An 18,176-nucleotide genomic window follows, 5' to 3' on the forward strand; every position below is an offset into this window, starting at 1 on the left:
GGCAGGCTCAGCACCCCCGAAACGCACAATGCTCTGCGCGGGGAGCTGAGTCACCAAAGCCCCTGGTCCAGCACCGGCACCCAGAAGAGGCTCCGCTGAGAGTCACCGCCATTGCCAGCACACCATCTTCAGGCCTAACAAGTCCCAATATTTACCTAACAGGAGCCAGTGATTCTTACCTGGCCTGGAGGGGAAGCAGACATTCTGGTCCTCAAAAACGTACCAGATGGTCACACACATGACAAACCTGACAAGACACTCTCCTCTTTCTGAGGTGATTAGAAGGGATGCTGGGATCCTGCATGACTGAGCAGCAGTATAAACACCTGCTGTCACTGTCCTGGACACACAGAAGCATCGAATAATAGCTCATTTCCCAGGATGCAATTCACAACCAGGAAGGAAGAGAAGGACAAAGCCGTCTAGCAGCCAAACTGACGTGACAGAGGGAGGAATGGGAGACAGATGGCTCATCCCACAGTATCTGTTAAAAACGTGCCTTGTTTACTTATATAGAAAGAGCGCCCCTCAGGCCTTCAGTAAGAGCTTTCTGACAGCACCCTCACCTAGACCCTATACACCTGGTGAGACTATTTGTAACCCCAGCCAGAAACACTTCAGTGGGAGAGCTCTAGTCCCTCCTGACAGCAGTGGGAGCCGACTGACAGACACAAGGAGAAAACGTACACCTGCAGCGAGTTGTACCCTCATCCCTCACGGCTGCAGGAAGACTGGCACCTACCATGTCCACTGGGTCCCCAGGTGATCCCTGCACTGCAGACACAGTCCAAATCACACAGATTAAACCACCCCAAATAACTGCTAGCACAGGAGGAGGAGCCTCAGCCTGCCTGGCGCCCCCCCCGCCCCCCACCTGGCAGTGTCCTTGTGAGCCGTGCTTTACTGCACATGGGCCCCCATCCGGCTGGGGTACCTGTGTGCCTCCAGGGCCCACCCAATATGTCATTTGAGGAAGGGACACAAAGTTCAGTGAATGAATGAAAAGGAAACTCCCTGGGGCCCCTGAGCCCTATGGTTTTGCACACTTTCAACAAGGGGTTCTGATCTGGGCCCAGGGGTCCTCCAGGCAGGTTCATGAAGCCACATAAAATGTCAGGCGTCTGTTTTATCTTCAGCAGATCCTAAAATGGTTAGAGACTGGCACCCATGGGGCCCCTCCTGGGTTGTGGCCGGGGGCCTGCAGAGGTGTGTGTGTGAGTGTGTGGGGCAGGGAGGGGGCAGTCTGCCAGGCTGCCCTCACCACGTCCTGCTCTCCCTCCAGCTCCAGCTCCGCCAGAATGCAGCACCTGCTGCACTCTCTCGTGGTGTCCCTCCTCCTGGCATCCGTGTGTGGGAAACTCGGCCCTCGGGGTCAGCTTGATAGCGGAGGGGGAGACCCCGAGTCTGTGGACCCCCGGTGGGGGCAGCTGAAGAGTGGAAACCTGAGCAGACCCCTCCTGCCTGCCGACTTCCACAAGGAGAACACAGTCACCAACGAGTGGATCGTGGACGGGGAAGAGGACGAGGACTACCTGGACCTGGAGAAGATCTTCGGGGAGGATGACGACTACATCGACGTCGTGGACGCAGTCTCGCCCGTGGACCCTGGGACTGGCGCCGGCAGCGTGCTCCAGCTCTTCCCGGGCAAGAGCCGCATCCAGCGGCTCAACCTCCTCAACGCCAAGTTCGCCTTAGACCTCTACCGGGCGCTGAAGGAGCGGGTCGGTGCCTCAGACAATGTCTTCCTGGCGCCCGTAGGTGTGTCCACAGCCATGGCCATGCTCTCCCTGGGCCTGCGGGGGGACACCCACGAGCAGGTACACGCTGCCCTGCGCTTCACCGACTTCATCAATGCCAGCACCACATACGAGCTGGGCACCGTCCACAACCTGTTCCGGAAGCTGACCCACCGCCTCTTCCGGAGGAATTTCGGGTACACGCTGCGGTCCGTCAGTGACCTGTACATTCAGAAGCAAGTTCAAGTCCTGGACGACTTCAGAGCCAAGGTCCGACAGTACTACTTTGCCGAGGTCCGGGCGGCTGACTTCTCTGATCCCGCCTTCACCTCCCAAACCAACCAGCACATCTCGCGGCTCACCAAGGGCCTCATAAGAGACGTGCTGGAGGACGTGGACCCCGCGACTCAGATGATGCTCCTGAACTGCATCTACTTTAAAGGTAAGAGGTGGCGACATTTCTCAGGGCAGACGCGCGGGCGCTCTCAGCTCACAGGTGGGCCGAACTGCAGACTCTACCTCCATTCCCCTGGGAAACCCAGACACGGGGTCAGCTCGCAGGGACAGGGAAGGTCCTGATGAGGTGACAGCACAGCTGACCCTTAGAAACCCTACGCTTTACGCCTCGCCACAGCCTTGAGAGACCGCCACTGTTATGAGTGTCTCCATTTTACAGACAGGGAATTAAAATGCTGCTCTGGGGAGATGGCGGTAAGGGGCAGAGCCAAGCTCCAGCCTCTGTTAGATCAGAATAATGCAAAAACCTTTCTAGCATCAGGTCAACCTGGATCTGAGCTTTTTCGTTTCCCTTCTCAATGGACAAAAGGCTGAAGACAGGTTCACCCTGGGTAACTGACATTCACACCCCCACTCCTTTCCAGGCAGGTGGGAGCGGGGAAATCAACCCTTATGTCTAGAGCAACTGTTCCAGGCCAGCACCAAGCACCGAGGCACTTCCTAAGGAGGACCCCTCCCCCACCGCCAACCACCCACACGCGCGCGCGCACACACACACAGACACACACACACACACAGAGCCCCGGGACTCTAGAGATAAATGGGCACGGGTCTGTAAATACCAGGCCTCGCTTCTAAAATGCCCTGGTGATGGGGCTTCCCTGGTGGCGCAGTGGTTGAGAGTCTGCCTGCCGATGCAGGGGACACGGGTTCGTGCCCCGGTCCGGGAAGATCCCACATGCTACGGAGCGGCTGGGCCCGTGAGCCATGGCCGCTGAGCCTGCGTGTCCGGAGCCTGTGCTCCGCAATGGGAGAGGCCGCAACAGTGAGAGGCCCGCGTACCGCAAAAAAAAAAAAAAAAAGCCCTGGTGAGACCTGAGCCAAGAGAAACCTCTACTGCCCTCCACCTGCCCAGCAAGCCGAGGGCAGACATGAGGAGTGGGGTCACTGCACACTAGTGCGGTGACACGCAACCACTCTCCCCTCTGCCACCAAGGACTAGTGGGCACCGGCCAGGTCAGTCCCGGGAGGCCACGTTCCCTGGTTGGTCAGCTCCAGCACGGTTTACGGCGGGGTCCAGGGAGCCCCTCTCCTGGAAGTGGCTGAGGGGCAGTGGGGCCAGAGCACTCCGTGCCCAAGCCGAGGCCCCCAGCGGCTGTGCGGAATGCTGCCAAAGGGCAAAGCAGAGGGAGGGAGCCAAGACAGGAGGAAGGGTTCAGAGGCTGAGCCAGACCCCTGGCTCCCCCGACGCCAGGCACAACGCCAGCCTCGCCGTGGGCAGGTCCAGGCCGAGGCTCCAACAAGCCCGTGACAGGCACACGGGACATGCTCAGTGAACACACACGTCCTTTCATCCCTGGCTGGCGGGACAGGTTTGGGAATGAAAACTGGAGGTCAGCCCTGCTCTCACTCCCCTATCCATGTGGCCTCGCAAGTCCCACTGTTACATGCTCAGTGGGTTTGATGTTGCCAGTGACACTTGAGAGCAATTTCCCGTGTTCAGGGGTGACTTTGACAGTGAGTGGGAGACCCCTGGGTGGCACCAAGGCCCTCAGCCCTCAGCCCTGCCAGCCTGTGGGCATGGCGACTTCCAGAGCCTCTGCCTCAGCACAGTCAGTATTCAGAGCAGGCAGGGACACGTCCCAACATGGGAACCAGGGTCACGAGGACGGCAAACGTGGCAGCAGGGCACATGAATCCTTGCCCACACACCGGAAGGCTTGCTGGATCAGGGCTGGGAGTCAGAGAGATGAAACGCCAGCAGCACCAGCTCTCACGGGTGCATATCACAACAGAGTATGGATGTGTAACTCTTAGCTCTAGCTCCCAAATCTCTGTCACTACTTTGATTTTAATTTCAAATGTTACGAGCACTCTGTAAAACACAGTGAAAACAGAGATTAGGCCTCAAGAGCAAAGGAAGGAGAGAACCCGGGAGAGGCGGGGTGGCTGCAGCAAACCTGGGAAAGCCATGGCTGGAGCCCAGGGGAAAGGGGGTCTCCCCCAGGGCAAATGGCACAATCTGGGGGAGGGGAGAGGCCAGGGACACCGCTCACACCCACCATGCACAGGGTGGCCCCCTGCAGAGAGCTGCTTAGATGCCTGCCTCACGGGGCTGAGCAGCCCTGGACCCAGACCAGAGGCGGGCGGGCACTGCTGTTACGCCTCCCCCAGGAACCTCCTGCTTTTCTGACCCCCTGTGCCCCACCCACCAGCTGGAAACCTTGAACAGGTCACTTGGCTTCTCCCCTCGGCTTGCTCATCTGTGAGATGGGGGTGGTGAAAGCCCCACCCCTCACAGTTGCTAGGAGACGAGGTAGCACAGGAAGGGGCTGGAGGAGGCCTGGCACATGACCAGTCTCACCAGTGGGCGGGCAGCCCTCACTTCCAGTTACTAGCATCTTAGAGCCACAAAGACATGTTCCCACTCGGGCACACAAAGCTGCCCCGAAATCCAAAGTGAAGGTGGCAATGGCAGTGCTGCCTCCCCAGGCATCCAGCCAGTCCTCACAGAGCTGATGGGAGCTCAGGGCCCTCATCTAACAGAGAGACATGCAGAGGCCCAGGCAAGGCAAGTGATGTGCTATTTAATGTCAGGATCTAACCCAGCATTCACCTGGTCTATTCACCCCATCTGCCCTCATCCGCTTCCTACGGGAAGCCTCTAAAACAGTGATTCTCAGTGTGGCGGGCGGGCCAGACCAGCACACTGGTCTGGCACACTGGTCTCAGTGTGGTCCCCAGACCAGCAGCATCAGTATTGCCTGGGAACCAGTGAGAAACTTAAACTCCTGGCCCAAACCAGACCTGTGGGTTCATACGGTGGGGGTGGGCCATGCAGCCTGTTTGAACAAACCCTCTAAGAAAGCATTTAAACAAAAGCCCATTCCTGCTGACCTCACAGGGTCCTGGGTGAACAAATTCCCAGCGGAAATGACACACAACCACAACTTCCGGCTGAATGAGCGAGAGGTGGTCAAAGTCCCCATGATGCAGACCAAGGGGTCCTTCCTGGCGGCAAGCGACCAGGAGCTGGACTGCGATGTCCTGCGGCTGGAGTACATGGGGGGCATCAGCATGCTGGTGGTGGTCCCGCACAAGCTGTCCGGGATGAAGACCCTCGAGGCCCAGCTGAAGCCCCAAGTGGTGGAGAGATGGCAGAAGAGCATGACAAACAGGTGCCTCTGGGGCCAGGGGACTGGGGGCCCAAGGATGCTGGGGCTGCAGTCACTTTAGGGAAAGGGGCATGTGCCCCATGGGCCGCTGTGACTTCAGCCCGAACTTTCCGCTCGGTGAGAGGAGACCAGAGAGCGTTGGTGAGAAATGCACCTGTACTCTGTGATGTGGGGGCAGGAGCAACCCGGCTGTGCCACACACTTGCCCTGACCCCCTGGGGTCACTTGCTGTGGGCCTAGAACCAAGACAAGCCCCCAACCCAGTTTGAGAAGCCTCGAGGTCCTCCAAATCCCCTCAGGGCGTCACCTACCATCTCACAGTCAGGACCACAGGTTGCGCTGCTGGATCAGCGCAGGAAGGACGCACACGTCACCTCCCTGTCTTCCTGGATCCCGCCAGGCCCGAGTTAACAGCTGAACCTGGTCTGGGCCTCCTTTCAGGACCAGGATACAAGGAAATGCAACTGAGGGACAGGCAGGCTCTTAGGGGCAGGTCTGTCCAGGCAGCTGGGCAGGCATCAAGCCCTGTCATTTTCTCCTTTAAACCTGTTCCGTACCAGCCTCCTTCCTAACCTCACTGCCCACGACCTTCACCCTGAGCCAGCGGGGGCCTGACCAGCCTGCCGTCCCATGCTCCGTCTACCTGCCACCAGCCACCAGGCAGCATCCCCACCTCCCTCTTCCTGTGAACTCTCTGTGGATCCCCACCCACAGGATGCAGCCCGCTCGCTGCCCAGCCTGGCCCACACGCTGCTCTGCTCTCCCCTGCCCTCCTGCCCAGAGTCCTGCACTCCCTCCAGCAGGCCCTGCTCAGGGCCCCCAGATCTTGTTCCCCCTCCTCCAGGATGGCCCAGTGGTTAGGCCTGTTCTTGTCACTCGGACGCTAACAGGCGGTCTTTACGCTTTGCTGCTTCACGTATGGGGTCCTGGCGCACCAAGAGGGAAGGAAGCTCCTGAGAAGGGGGCGCGTCTGGCGTCTTAGCCCCACAAGCGCCGTCAAGGATGGAGAACGCTAGCACTGGCTGGTACAGAAAGCACTCTGTTTTTAAGTGCACTGACCTGCACTTCAGCTCCTTAAACAGTAAAATACCAAATGCCTGAAAGCAGGGACCCAAGTGAGAGAATGATGTCAGATGTCTGAGCCATAAGCCAGTAACAGCTCTGCCCCCTGGCTGGTAGGACACAAACCATACAGTACCGAGGACATGACTGCACAGCAGTAACCATGCCTCAATTCTGAGTGCTGGGATTACAATGGGATGGTCTTTCCAAAATCCTCCACTGGCAGGACGAGGATATGCATTTTAAGAAGTGTTGTGTCAATCCTGTGGTACACGGACTGGAGGCGGGTGTGTGTGTTTATGGACGTTTAAGGGGAAACGTGATTCCTCTGCAACTTGCAGTCAGTAGAACCAGCCCTTCTCTTCCCTACCAGGACACGGGAAGTACTCCTGCCCAAGTTCAAGCTAGAAAAGGACTACAACCTGGTGGAGGCCCTGCGGTCCCTGGGGGTCACAGCGCTGTTCGACAGGAACAGCAATATGACGGGGATCTCGGACCAGAGGATTGTCATCGACCTGGTAATGCCCGTCCTCTGCCCATCCCCATCCCGCCCCAGGTCTGCCCCCCTTGGAGCCCCTGCTGATACCAGAGAGAAGGCAGGTGCCCAGGAGCACCCCGGCCCAGCAGGCCTACTATGGCAGAGGCCCCAGAGCATGAGCAGGGGGTTCTAGGGTCACGGTCCTGCCCGCAGAGCGCTGTGGGCAGCCCTGAGTGGCCATGGTGCACAGTGCCAAGGTGGCACCATTCACACCACACTCAGCTGATGCGTGAGGACTGAGTCCCAAGGGCCATCCTGCCCAGCCACGTCGATGCCTCCCCTGCGCTCGCTTGGTCCCTTCCCTGAAGAACACGAGACTACCCCCCCTTACCCGTCTGTGAGTGACCACCGCTATCTGATAGCTTCCCTTTTGTCCTGACACAGTTCAAGCACCAAGGCACCATCATGGTGGACGAGGAGGGTACGCAGGCCGCGGCCGTGACCACTGTGGGGTTCATGCCATTGTCCACCCAGGTCCGCTTCAGCGTCGACCGGCCCTTCCTTTTCCTTGTGTATGAGCACCGCACGGGCTGCCTGCTCTTCCTGGGCCGGGTCGCCAACCCCACCAGGTCTTAGCGGTGGAGGCCGGGGCGTCTCGAGTGCTCTGGGGCAACCGCAATTCCATTTCCCTTCCAACAACGACCACGAGGAGCTCGGGCGGTGACCCCGTGGCTCAGGCCACCTTTCTGGGAGACATGGACGAAGGACCGCGATGCTTGCCACCATCAGGGCTGCACAGCCCAGAGGTCACCACAGCTGCAGCGCGGCAGCTGTCTCCTAGAGGATGTTGGCGCCAGACAGACCAACTCCCTTCACCTCTCACAGCAAACCCCTCCCCGGGCCCAGCATCCCCCCTCCTCCACTCTGTCACCCAAAGCCTTTCCCCCCCAGGGCTTCCCACCTGACAGGGAACATGGGCAGGAGCTGCCCCCTCCCCAGAGTGCTGACAGCGAGCCCCCTCCCCAAGGCCCAGGGTGCCCTGGCCTCCGGCTCAGTCCTCGCAATGCCCAACCTCCTGAATTGAGGCTAAATGTCTCTGCACCTGCTTTCACCTCACGGCCGCCCAGAGGATAGCATGTACCCGTAGCCATGCCTTCCACCCTAGAGATAAATAAATATTGCCACTTTTACTGGGTATAATTCTACTTTTATAAGGTCAAATAACTAAAAAAGGCCACATTCAAAATAGTTGACACCCCAGCAGTGCTAGACATCGACAGAGTGACCTGAGTGCCCAACAGTGACCCAGAGCAGGCACGTCCTCGGGCTCGGATGTGGCAGTGCTGCTGCATCCTGGGGGCGGGGGGGGGGGGCGTGGATGGAGCTGCCTGGGGGCTCCGGAAACACCAGTCTGTATGTGCGGCACACGCTTCAGCTTCCATCCCCAGACACAGGGAGACCCTCAGACGTGCCTGTGGTGCGTCTGGTTCGAGAAAACGGGTGACATCCGAGGACTATATTTCTGGACCCTTGATTCCGGGGCAAGACCAGTGGAATCCACACAGGCTGCTCAGGAAGAAGAGCGCAAGGCCTCCGCAGTGTGGGGCGGGGGACAGCGCCGGGGGCTTCACAACTGCCACGCGTGTGGCCGTCAGACTGGGACCCCACGGGCCCGCAGTGGGCAGTGGGCTGGGGTCGAAGCCTGGTTGGCCTGACTCCACAGAGGGCTTCTGACCCAGCGAGACTGACACAGTCACAGGCAGCAAAGGGGTGCAAGAATGCTCCCCGATGTGGAGGCTGGGTTATCCCCATCCTCACACCAACCTGGGGCTTCCACTGTTACAGAGGAGGCGCGCTCAGCCACAGGCCTGAGTCCCACCCCGGCCCTGCTTTCACCCCTCACCCTCTCCCCCTGCCCCCTCCCCACTGCCTGAGCCAGGGCCCGTCCAGTGTCTGCCACCCAGGGCAGGGGGGCCTTTCCCTGTCATCCCTCTTGCCCTCGCAGGGAACCTGGGCTTGCTGACCACCCTCTCCAAGTACTCCTCTATTCTGAGTCAACACTGTCCTCCCCTGGGCTTGTCTGACACTTCTGGTCTTGCTGCTGGTTCCTCTGGCTCCTCCCCCACACCCCCATGTGCATCTCAAGACTCCACCTTCAGCCCTTCCCCACATCCCCCACCCAGAAGGCATGAAGACACGTGGCCCAGGCTCCTCTTCGACTCCCAAGGGTCAGAGAGCTCCAGCCCCTCAATCTGCTCAGAATGCCCTTGGGCCCCCTTCAGAAACGAGGTGCCTCCATGCAGCAGATATGAACCCAGAGCACAGGCCTGCGCCAGGCTGCCTGGGTTCCACTCCCGGCTCTGGCACTTTGAGGCAAGTTCTGTGCCTCAGTCTCCTGTCTGTGAAACAGGGATAACACAGTCCCTATCCTGCAGGCTGTTGTGAGGATGAAGTGGGTTACTGTCTCGAAGGGGTTCAGCCCAGTGCCTGGGTTACCACTTCCAGCCCAGGGGTCCCTAACTGGGGGCCTACCTGGGCCCCTCCCCCTTCCCTTCCTGAGGTGAAGTACAAACCCTTGAGGACAGACACCATCTCTACGAGGAAGAGGGAGCAGCTTTCACACAGGTCTATGACTGAAAGTGTTAGTCCCCAAACATCCTTTTACAGGCACCAAGAGAATAACCTGTCCAAGGCCACACAAGCTGCAAGTGGCCCGGGTGCCCGGCCGAGTGGAGTGCATGGACATTTTCCACGCTTTGTGACAGCAGGGCAACTATGTCTCCAGCTATAGGTTCAAGCAATGGAATCAGTGACATTTCTGAAGAGCATCACAGAGTCACAGGACAAAGACTACCAAACGCAGGCAGGAAGGAGCCTCGGAGGCCATGTGAGCTGGCGCCCCCACCCCAGGCTCCCAAGATCACTGATAAGGGAACAGCTGCATTAGGGCAGAAACCCATGCTTCCTGCCCAGACCCACTGCCACGTCCACTCAACTAAGTCACTGAAGACACTGTGTCATCGAAAAATCCAAAACAGAGTATCTTTTTCTTTAAAATAAAAAATTAAAAAAAGAATTTTTTTAAAGTATAAAACGTTCAAGCAAACAAACAAAAAAACTATGGAAGTTAGTTTCTCCCAGAAGGTCCAGGGTTAGGGTGAGGGCTAGAACCAGAGAGCAGAGGCAAGAACCATGGCATCTGGGCTCTGTGTTGAGCAACAGAATCAAATATTTGTTTTCTCCTCCACAATATAACCATTAACTTGTTGACACGACGATACTTATTCCGTTCATGTAAAGGTCACTGTATTGGAGGAGACACGGGTGTTTCAGGTGAGCATGTGCTAGCCTATCACTGCTAACATATCTACCTGCCCTGACGCGCCAGCCCCACAGAAAGTCACCCCATCTTTTTGAGACACTCTGCTGGCAGAGCAGGTGCGGAGAGACTGGGACACTCTCCCAGGACCCCACATGCAGGGCCAGGAGTCCAACTCCGGCCCCAGTGACCCTAAAACTGGTGTGCCCCCAACCAAACCTACAAGTCATCGCTCCCCCAAAGTGCGAAGTGTCCCCTATAGACTTCTTCCATGCATTTATTAAACTCCAAACAACAACCGCCAAGCACACTTACAAGCTCACAGGCATACACACGGGTCAGAGAACTGTGGGGCTCAAATATCCCAGAACTCGTTAACTTGAGAGGCCCCCTGGGCGTGCTCCCTGTCTACCAAACCTGCTCTCCATGGAGACCTCCACGGGCCAAGGACTTCATGCCCCTCGCCCTTCCCTCCAGGCCAACAAAGTGTCCTCGTGGCGCTTCTCAATGCACTGTGCGCGAGTCGACGTCAACCATGACGTCTTTAGAAACCGACCTGTGGGTGCTGGTGTAAACCGGCAGGGTCCCAGCAACCCACAGGCCCTCGAGGGGCTGTGGGGGCCCTGACCGCAGGGAGAGGTGGGAGGGCTCCCAGGGAAAGTGGGAGGCATGAGGCAAGCCCAAGCTCCAACCCTGCAGCACGCTTGGGGAGAGATGCTGTCCTGGAGCCCGGCTGAGTCAGCCACCTTCGGGGGAGGGAGAAGGGGACAGGCAGAGGGTGGGGGTGGCCCGAGACGGAACCCCACCCCCCCACCCCAGACATAGTCCGCGACTATCAGTCTCACTATCAGAGCCAGGGATGATAAGCCAGTTAGCTGCCGGTTCTCATCCGCCTTGGCCGGCTGACACTGGACTCCCAACGGTCCCCAGACTCAAATGACAAATGCCCACAGAAGCAGAGACCGAAACTACTTTGCAGAGATAGGAGAGGGCTCCCCAACCGCCCACCAGGCCTCGACGCCCCTGGGTCACCGCAGCCGGAGGTCAACCTCTCCACGTGCAGGGACACCCACGTAAATGCTCGAACGAAGAAGGAGAACTGGAGGCGGAAGCAGGGGCTTAAGCAGAAGGCAGGCTAAGTGGGAGCTCGAGAATCACCAATGAAACAAAGCCGGGCGCGGGCCTGGCTCAGGTCTGGCAGCTGGGAACGCCTGGGCCGGGAAAAGTGACATCCGTAAGGGGCATTTGGGAAGAAGTGGCCGCAGGCTGAGACAGGACAAGACGGACGGCCCTTGACTGCGGCAGTGCTGCGGCAGAGACAGGCCTGAGCCATCCCCGACAGGGCACCAAGGGCTGCAGCCCCAAGGCCCAGGCACCAACCAGAGGCCCCAGGCTCACTATGGGGGGTTGGGGGTGGGGGGAGGGGTTGGAAGCAGCACCTGCAGGCCATAGTCAGAGGCACCTGAGCCGGGTGGGAGCTCAGGGAAAACCTAAGTCAGACCCCGACACCCGAGGAACGGGCAGTAGAGTCCTGGTCAGCTGGCCAGGGGTTCGGCCAAGCATGGAGAAAGGGGGCGAGGCAGCAAGGCCACAGCAGGCACATGCCCACGGGGCAGTCGCGGAAGATCGAAGACACAGCCACAGCTGCAGGATCCCTGCAGCCTCAGAACAGCACCTTTCAGGGAACTCGCTGCAGGTCTCTGGGCAGCACTCAGCACGAGCACCGCACCTGAGTCCGAGACACCAATGGGCGGGTACTTACCACAGCGATCACGGGGATGAGGACGCCCAGGTTCCCCGCGCTGCTGGAGGCCTGGAGGAGAACAGAACTGAGTCACTGATGAGCCCGCGCTTCTTTCATTGAAAAGGAAAAAAAAAAAGACCTGACACAGTGTCATGAAAACTGAAATTCCTTAACCTACACGAAACAATGAAAAAGATATACAGAGAAACACATATAAAGATGCATCATCTTAACAGCAAAAGAGGGAAACAATTTGAATGTCAAACAGGAGAAGGATTACATAAACCGTGACAACTCTGCACAAATATCACAAGCTGTTACAGAGACTGCGCTCTGAAAAGCACTGTCACCTTAAAAAGTGCCCAGATCAAACGTTAAATGTAGGAAAGTATGCTCTCACACAGTGCCAACTACGTAAAATAAATAGATTTGCATAAAACACCTAGGAGAAAGTCTGTCAAAAGGTTAACGACGATTGGATCTAAGGAGAGAAATTTTTACTATTTATAGGTTTCTGTATCTTTTCTATAATGAATACACATTCTTTCCAAGTCTGGGAAAATTTGGGGGTTACTTAAAAATAACTAAGTAGGGCTTCCCTGGTGGCACAGTGGTTGAGAGTCTGCCTGCCGATGCAGGGGACACAGGTTCGTGCCCCAGTCCAGGAAGATCCCACATGCCGCGGAGCGGCTGGGCCTGTGAGCCATGGCCGCTGAGCCTGCGCGTCCGGAGCCTGTGCTCCACAACGGGAGAGGCCACAACAGTGAGAGGCCCGCGTACCGCAAAAAAAAAAAAAAAAACTAAGTAAAAAGTCAGCCACCTGGCCAGACACATGAGGAGCAGCCCGGCTCGGGAAGCCCAGCTGCTCAGTTGACCATGAGGGCATCGACTGCCCACCGCAGCAGGGCTGCTCCATCTTCAGGGATGAACAGGGTCAGGACAGCTTGCCGAGGCCCCATGGCCGCGCAGGGGTGGGGACAGAGTCCTAAGCTGGTGTCCCCCCAGCTCTTGATTTGTCCTCAGCTCCTGGTGGTCAGTGTGTTGGCCAGTCTCCACCCCACCCCACCCCCCACTGCTGCCCCACAGACACCTGGCCTGTCACTGCAGGTGGGGGGTGGGTGCATGGGCAAGCTCAGCTCGGCACCCAAGGAGCCCCTACCCCAGCCGAGGAACGAAGCAGGACACCTGAGTGTTGAGCCCGGGAGATGCAGTGAGAGTGGTGGGGGTGGGGGTGGGGGAGTTGGGCCCTGGAGCCCTCAACAGGGTACAGCCTCGGCCTCCTTGGGCTCCAGGTGTCTCCCCAACACCCTCAAGCCCCCATCTCCTGGGCACGGGGAACTGGTCCCCACTCAGGAGACAAGAGGAACAGTGGCCTAGCCTGCTGCGGCAGGGAGCAAGGCAGGGCTGAGCAGGGCAAAGGGTCTCAGGCCCTGTTTGCACCAGCCCCTCGCTCCTAGGTGAGACTTTCACTCGAGGCTGCTGTTCACTCGCTTCCACCTCAGAGAGGCCTTGAGACCACCCGACGCCCCTGTTTTGTTCCCATGCCTGTCCCGCTAAGCCTGCAGGGGCAGCCCCTTGTCTGTCTGTTCACTCCCGCCAGCACCCTGGGAAGGAACCAGTCCCCCGTTCCTGATGGCACCAGGTAAAGGGAGAAAGCACGGGTTTCAAGGCGGTGCCCAGGGCTAAGCCCTACCTTCAGGGCGGGCCCCTTCTCACTGGCCCTCTCACTGGCCCGCTTGCCCTCCAGCCCCAGCTGCACAAACAGCTCCAGCAGGTTCATGAGCAGCTCGTCCACCAGGTGCTCGTCCTGGATGTTGGCCGCGATGTTGGCCAGGGCATTGATCACAGCCAGTGAGCAGTGCCTGTGGGAGAGAAGTGACATGGCCACAGTGCCGGCCCCCAGTACTGTGAACGAAGACCCCCACGGCGAGGGACATGCCACCAGAGGATACCAGCCCTGAAGGAAAGTCAGCTGCTGCGGAAGAGACCCCAACCTCCCCTGAGACAAGTTGGGGGCCCAGGGGCTGCTCAGCTTCCAGGAGCCTGCGTGTTGGGGCGTGTTGACAGTCTCGGGACACTTCCTTCAAGTGCCCGGGCGGCCACGCAGCTGAGAACGGGCATGTCGCTCCCCGGCACTTCCAGGGTACCCACTTCCCCTCCAGTTACAGTCTCCCTTCATCACCACCACCCAGGAAACCCTGACGACACTTCCTCCTCCACCTGGGGCTGAGGTTAGGGTCAGCTCACACCAGACACTCAGGAAGTGCTCAGTGGTCCTGACGACCTGCCCCGACCCTGTCACCCCATGTAAACCCTGAATAGGAAGCTGACACTGCACACCAGCAGGGCGGCTGGGCTCTGAGTGCCAGGTCAGCTGGATGCTGCTGCAGCCGGGCTGTGCCAAGTAGCTCAGGTCTTTAAGGCCCAGTTTCTTCCTGAGTAAACAAGGATAATAATTCCCTCCTTGCAGGGCGTGGGGGAATCAAACAGTCCCTGTGAAGCATGTAGCACATTGTCTGCCCCCAAAATCACAGAGCAACGGCAGCCAGGACAAAAGGCACCCCTTCCCAGACAAATCTCTAGGGGGAAACGGATGGCAGTGGATGCCTCCTCCGGCGGGAGACCAGTCACTGTGGGTGGCACTGTCAGAAAGTGCTATAGGAAGGAAATGTGGCAGAAGATGAGGAACTGGTAAGTTCCGTACATGGCACGGGCTGAGCAGCGAGGCAGAGGCGGGATCAGAGGTCAGAAGGAAAGACAGGGAGGGGAGGGGCGAGGAGGCGCAGGAGCTGCTCTGGGAGCAAAATGCAAGGGGAAGAGGTTTTGGTCTGTGTGTCAGTGTCACTGCGGAGACCAGAACGGACAGACAGGAGAGGGAGGTGAGCTGGCAGCCCCCTAAGGCCACTCCTGCGTTCCAGTGGCTGGCGCTCCCGTGGGAGCGGCAGTGAGAAGGCAGAGAAGCAACCATTGTGCTGAGAGCTGTCACATGCATACACACAGCCTCATACACCCACACAGCTGGTGAGGAAGTTAAGGCACAGAGAAGATGAGCATGTCCTGAGTTCACACAGCCGCACTGCCACCCCCTCCCCTGGGTGGAGTGGTCAGGAGGGGAGAGGAGAACCTCTGCCCTGCCCACCGCCCTCCTGACTTCATCTGACCAAGTCCATGAGATCCTCCAAACACAGGAGGACGCGTCTTGTCCTTGAGGCATCCCTGGGGAGGGCGAGGACTCACGCAAACATCATACACCCAAGGCTGTCAACGTCTCCTCCCTTGCCCTCTGAATCCACCCTGAGGCGAGCATCCGAGACCGCACAGGTATGCAGCACCAACCAGCAGAAACACTGGAAAACTACCTAATGTGCGGCCTAGGGCTGGCCAGACAGATTGCGGCGCTGCCACCTGATGGACACCATGCTGACATCTAAGATGATGACAGGCAGGAAGGCTGGTGCTGCTCTGTGAGAACACGGTCACCCGGGGCGCTGTGCCCACTGGGTGAGGAGCTCAGAGATGCTAGCTCAGGGGCGGCCCTGTGTGGGTCATTCCCGCCTGGGACATGTATTTCTAACATGTAGTGCTTTTGTAACAAAAGATGTTTATTTAAAAGACAAGTTCTCACATCTCACATTTTCAAAGGATCGAGAGCAACAATGAGGTTGGGAAGACTTACCTGTAGCCGTGGTCCTTGTAATCTTTGGTGGCAGAGTACACAACAGAGCTGGCCTTCACGCTGATCTGCTGGAAGAGATTCCACACCTCCTGGTAAATGTATTGCTGGAAAAGAGTGAGGGACACGTGACCACATCTCCTCTGGAAGCGCCCTCCATGGACACCCAGAGGGTACACACTGGGGACCAGGGACAGTGGGGCCTGAAATAGCATCAAGGCCAGCCCTTCCTAAAGGTTTATGCAAACCTCAACTTAGACACCAAGAGTGGAATCGGTTCCATTTCCATTCTATTAACATCGGCAAGAAAATAGTTTAAACCTCTTTCTCCGGCACTCTTGGAACCATTACACTATTCTCCTTTACTTGGAAAAAAATCTCACCATTCAGTGTTAAGAAAGTTGGGAGCATTTAACTCTTCCGCAGGGTAAGCTTAATGTGTAGTTTCACATTTCTGGGAATCAAGGAGTTTCGCGAAGCTTGCCCAGGGAGAGTGGGTTCCCGGCCGTGCTTACGTTTCCGGTGATGACCAGGCAGCCAAGCTGGTCAATGATGAGCACGTCAAGCGGGGAGGGGGGCTGGCAGAACTTCTGCTGTAGGATCTGCAGGATCGGCTCCATGACTTTCGGGGTGTCCCTCAGGGCCACTGCGATGTGGCCCAAGGCTCGGATGGTGTGGTCCGGAATCAGGTGAGCATCCCTATGGGAGGGAAGGACAGACACGCCCTGGGAATGGTGCTCCAGCACGCAGCAGGGAAATGAAGCTGGAAGCCAGGACCTGGACCCCAGGGTCATCAGTCTCTCAGAGGAAGCGTCCATCTGAAAGTGACAACCTGGGATCTGCAATCACCAGCACCAGGCGGGAAGACAGAGGTCTTTTCCCCCAGTGTCCAGGGTGGACATTCGAAGGTGGGCTTCAGCAGACATCGCGGGACAGACTCAATGCCCGACGCCATTCCGTGCCAGAAAGCGGCACAGACGTGCAAATGCCAGCGGCCCCATGAGCCTGCACAGGACCAGCTGCCCCCGCCCCCACCCCCCGGGACAGGACAGGACGTACTTGTCGCTCTCCTGGGAGATATAGAGCCGGTTGGAGAGGCTGGCCAGGAAGGCCTCCACGATCACTGCGTCCACAGTCAAGCCAGCCTTCAGGCACCTGAGCAAGGAGGAGGCCAAGCAGAATGAGGCATCAGAATAACCAGATGAGCATTTTGTGTTTGATTTTGGTTGAGTTTTTCCTGTCTCGGGTCTGCAAGGTTTAAAGACCCGCTCTGAATACTCTTTCCCCAGAAATCTGAATGAACATCATTACACAGAATGAATTCAAAGAACAGCTGTAGATTTCACCCTTTGACAAATATCTCAGTTGAAAATAGTAACTTCATTATCTTGCCCAGAACGGTCTCCTTTAGGGTGTCATACTCATGCCAATTCCAATTTAAAATTCCGTTTCTCAACAAAAGTCACAATAGCTGATTCGAAAGACAGATGGTCCCACGGTGGCTGAGGGAATGTTAAAATTACATATCGAGGTTTTAATAGTATGGAGAAATGCTTATGCTCTAGAGAAGGGGGAATCTAACAGCCCTGAGGAGCATGAAATCTTACAAGCATCTCTCGCTCCCCACACATTTGGCTCCCAGGCCACAAAGTCAGAGAAGACAGTCTGACAGAGTAGCTGGGCTCCAGCCCGATGGCCCCGAGAGCGAGGCGCCAGGACTCAGACAAGGAGAGGTACGTCTCCTGCAAATCAGAATGCATCTGGTCCCCAAGTGTGGACAGCAAGAGTTCACACAGATGGAGCTGGTGCCGAAGGGACATTCGGGCATGTAAACCCTCTCATTTATACCAAAAATCACACGGAAAACAAGATGAAATAGGACCACGTGTCATCACTCTGGATGATGGGCTAAGGGATAATTCTTTTCTGTCTACTTTTCTACAAATCACAGGTTTTCTCTGTTTTTTATTACGTTTATGATCAGGAAAAGAAAGGCAGGAAATTTTTTTTTTCTTTAACATGTAGCAATCTCCCTTTTCGGATCCAGTGCAGGTTTAGAAGCTTCCCTGAACAATAATGTCTCTGGCTCTGCCTGACACCCCACCCCTGTCCCCCTCACCCCCTGAGGCCGCCCACCTGCAGACGTTGTCGATGGCAATGTCCCGCAGCTGCTCGTACATGGAAGGCTGGCTCTTCTTCCCTGACGCCACATTCAGGGTCGACTCAGAATGCTCATTGGTTACGCTGATTTTTATATCATTGCCGGCAACTGGAAGTGAAAGTTCAAATATCTATCTGGTTATGCCTGTCACTTTCCATACCCGTGTTTGAAATTCAAAACCAAAATCAAATGTAATCATCTTTAGCTATAAAAGCAATCACTTTACAAAGACTTCACCAAGCATTTCAGAATCCAAAGTGTCAGAGAACAGAAAGAATGAAACAAATGTTTAAATCAAGGAAGCACACTTAAGTTACAAAGCAATGAATACATAAAACAGCAACGTCTTAAGAAATGATTCAGAAGTCCTG

General features: G+C 57.0%; 2 protein-coding genes across 12 annotated transcripts in view; one reads left to right on the top strand and one right to left on the bottom strand.

Moving 5' to 3' along the window:
* The window catches only part of PI4KA (phosphatidylinositol 4-kinase alpha), a 95,008-nt gene that overhangs the window by 35,451 nt on the left and 41,381 nt on the right, over positions 1–18,176 (bottom strand). For all 11 annotated transcript variants that reach the window (XR_012325276.1, XM_073790397.1, XM_033837372.2 and 8 more), the window contains 6 exons: positions 17,781–17,913; positions 16,704–16,799; positions 16,160–16,343; positions 15,648–15,751; positions 13,665–13,833; positions 11,990–12,040 (listed from right to left, as the gene is read on the bottom strand). Coding sequence is in view for 10 of the 11 variants with exons in the window: in XM_073790397.1 (XP_073646498.1) it covers positions 11,990–12,040; positions 13,665–13,833; positions 15,648–15,751; positions 16,160–16,343; positions 16,704–16,799; positions 17,781–17,913 (737 nt within the window). In the remaining variant the exon portion in view is untranslated. The remainder of the gene's footprint in view (positions 1–11,989; positions 12,041–13,664; positions 13,834–15,647; positions 15,752–16,159; positions 16,344–16,703; positions 16,800–17,780; positions 17,914–18,176) is intronic.
* Positions 1,196–8,085, top strand: SERPIND1 (serpin family D member 1). Its single transcript, XM_033837380.2, has 4 exons — positions 1,196–2,178; positions 5,098–5,371; positions 6,804–6,948; positions 7,353–8,085. The coding sequence occupies exons 1-4, from the start codon at positions 1,299–1,301 to the stop codon at positions 7,542–7,544; spliced, it is 1,491 nt and encodes a 496-aa protein (XP_033693271.1). The 5' UTR covers positions 1,196–1,298; the 3' UTR covers positions 7,545–8,085.

This window comes from Tursiops truncatus, chromosome 13, assembly GCF_011762595.2.
Source record: "Tursiops truncatus isolate mTurTru1 chromosome 13, mTurTru1.mat.Y, whole genome shotgun sequence".
In the NCBI taxonomy this organism is placed as follows: domain Eukaryota; kingdom Metazoa; phylum Chordata; class Mammalia; order Artiodactyla; family Delphinidae; genus Tursiops; species Tursiops truncatus.

Bases quoted from the DNA above. Each gene is read 5' to 3' on its own strand.
- SERPIND1 (XM_033837380.2), top strand. From the start codon at position 1,299: ATGCAGCACCTGCTGCACTCTCTCGTGGTGTCCCTCCTCCTGGCATCC. The intron at 5,372-6,803 runs GTGCCTCTGGGG...CTTCCCTACCAG, and splicing joins CAGAAGAGCATGACAAACAG to GACACGGGAAGTACTCCTGC. The intron at 6,949-7,352 runs GTAATGCCCGTC...GTCCTGACACAG, and splicing joins AGAGGATTGTCATCGACCTG to TTCAAGCACCAAGGCACCAT.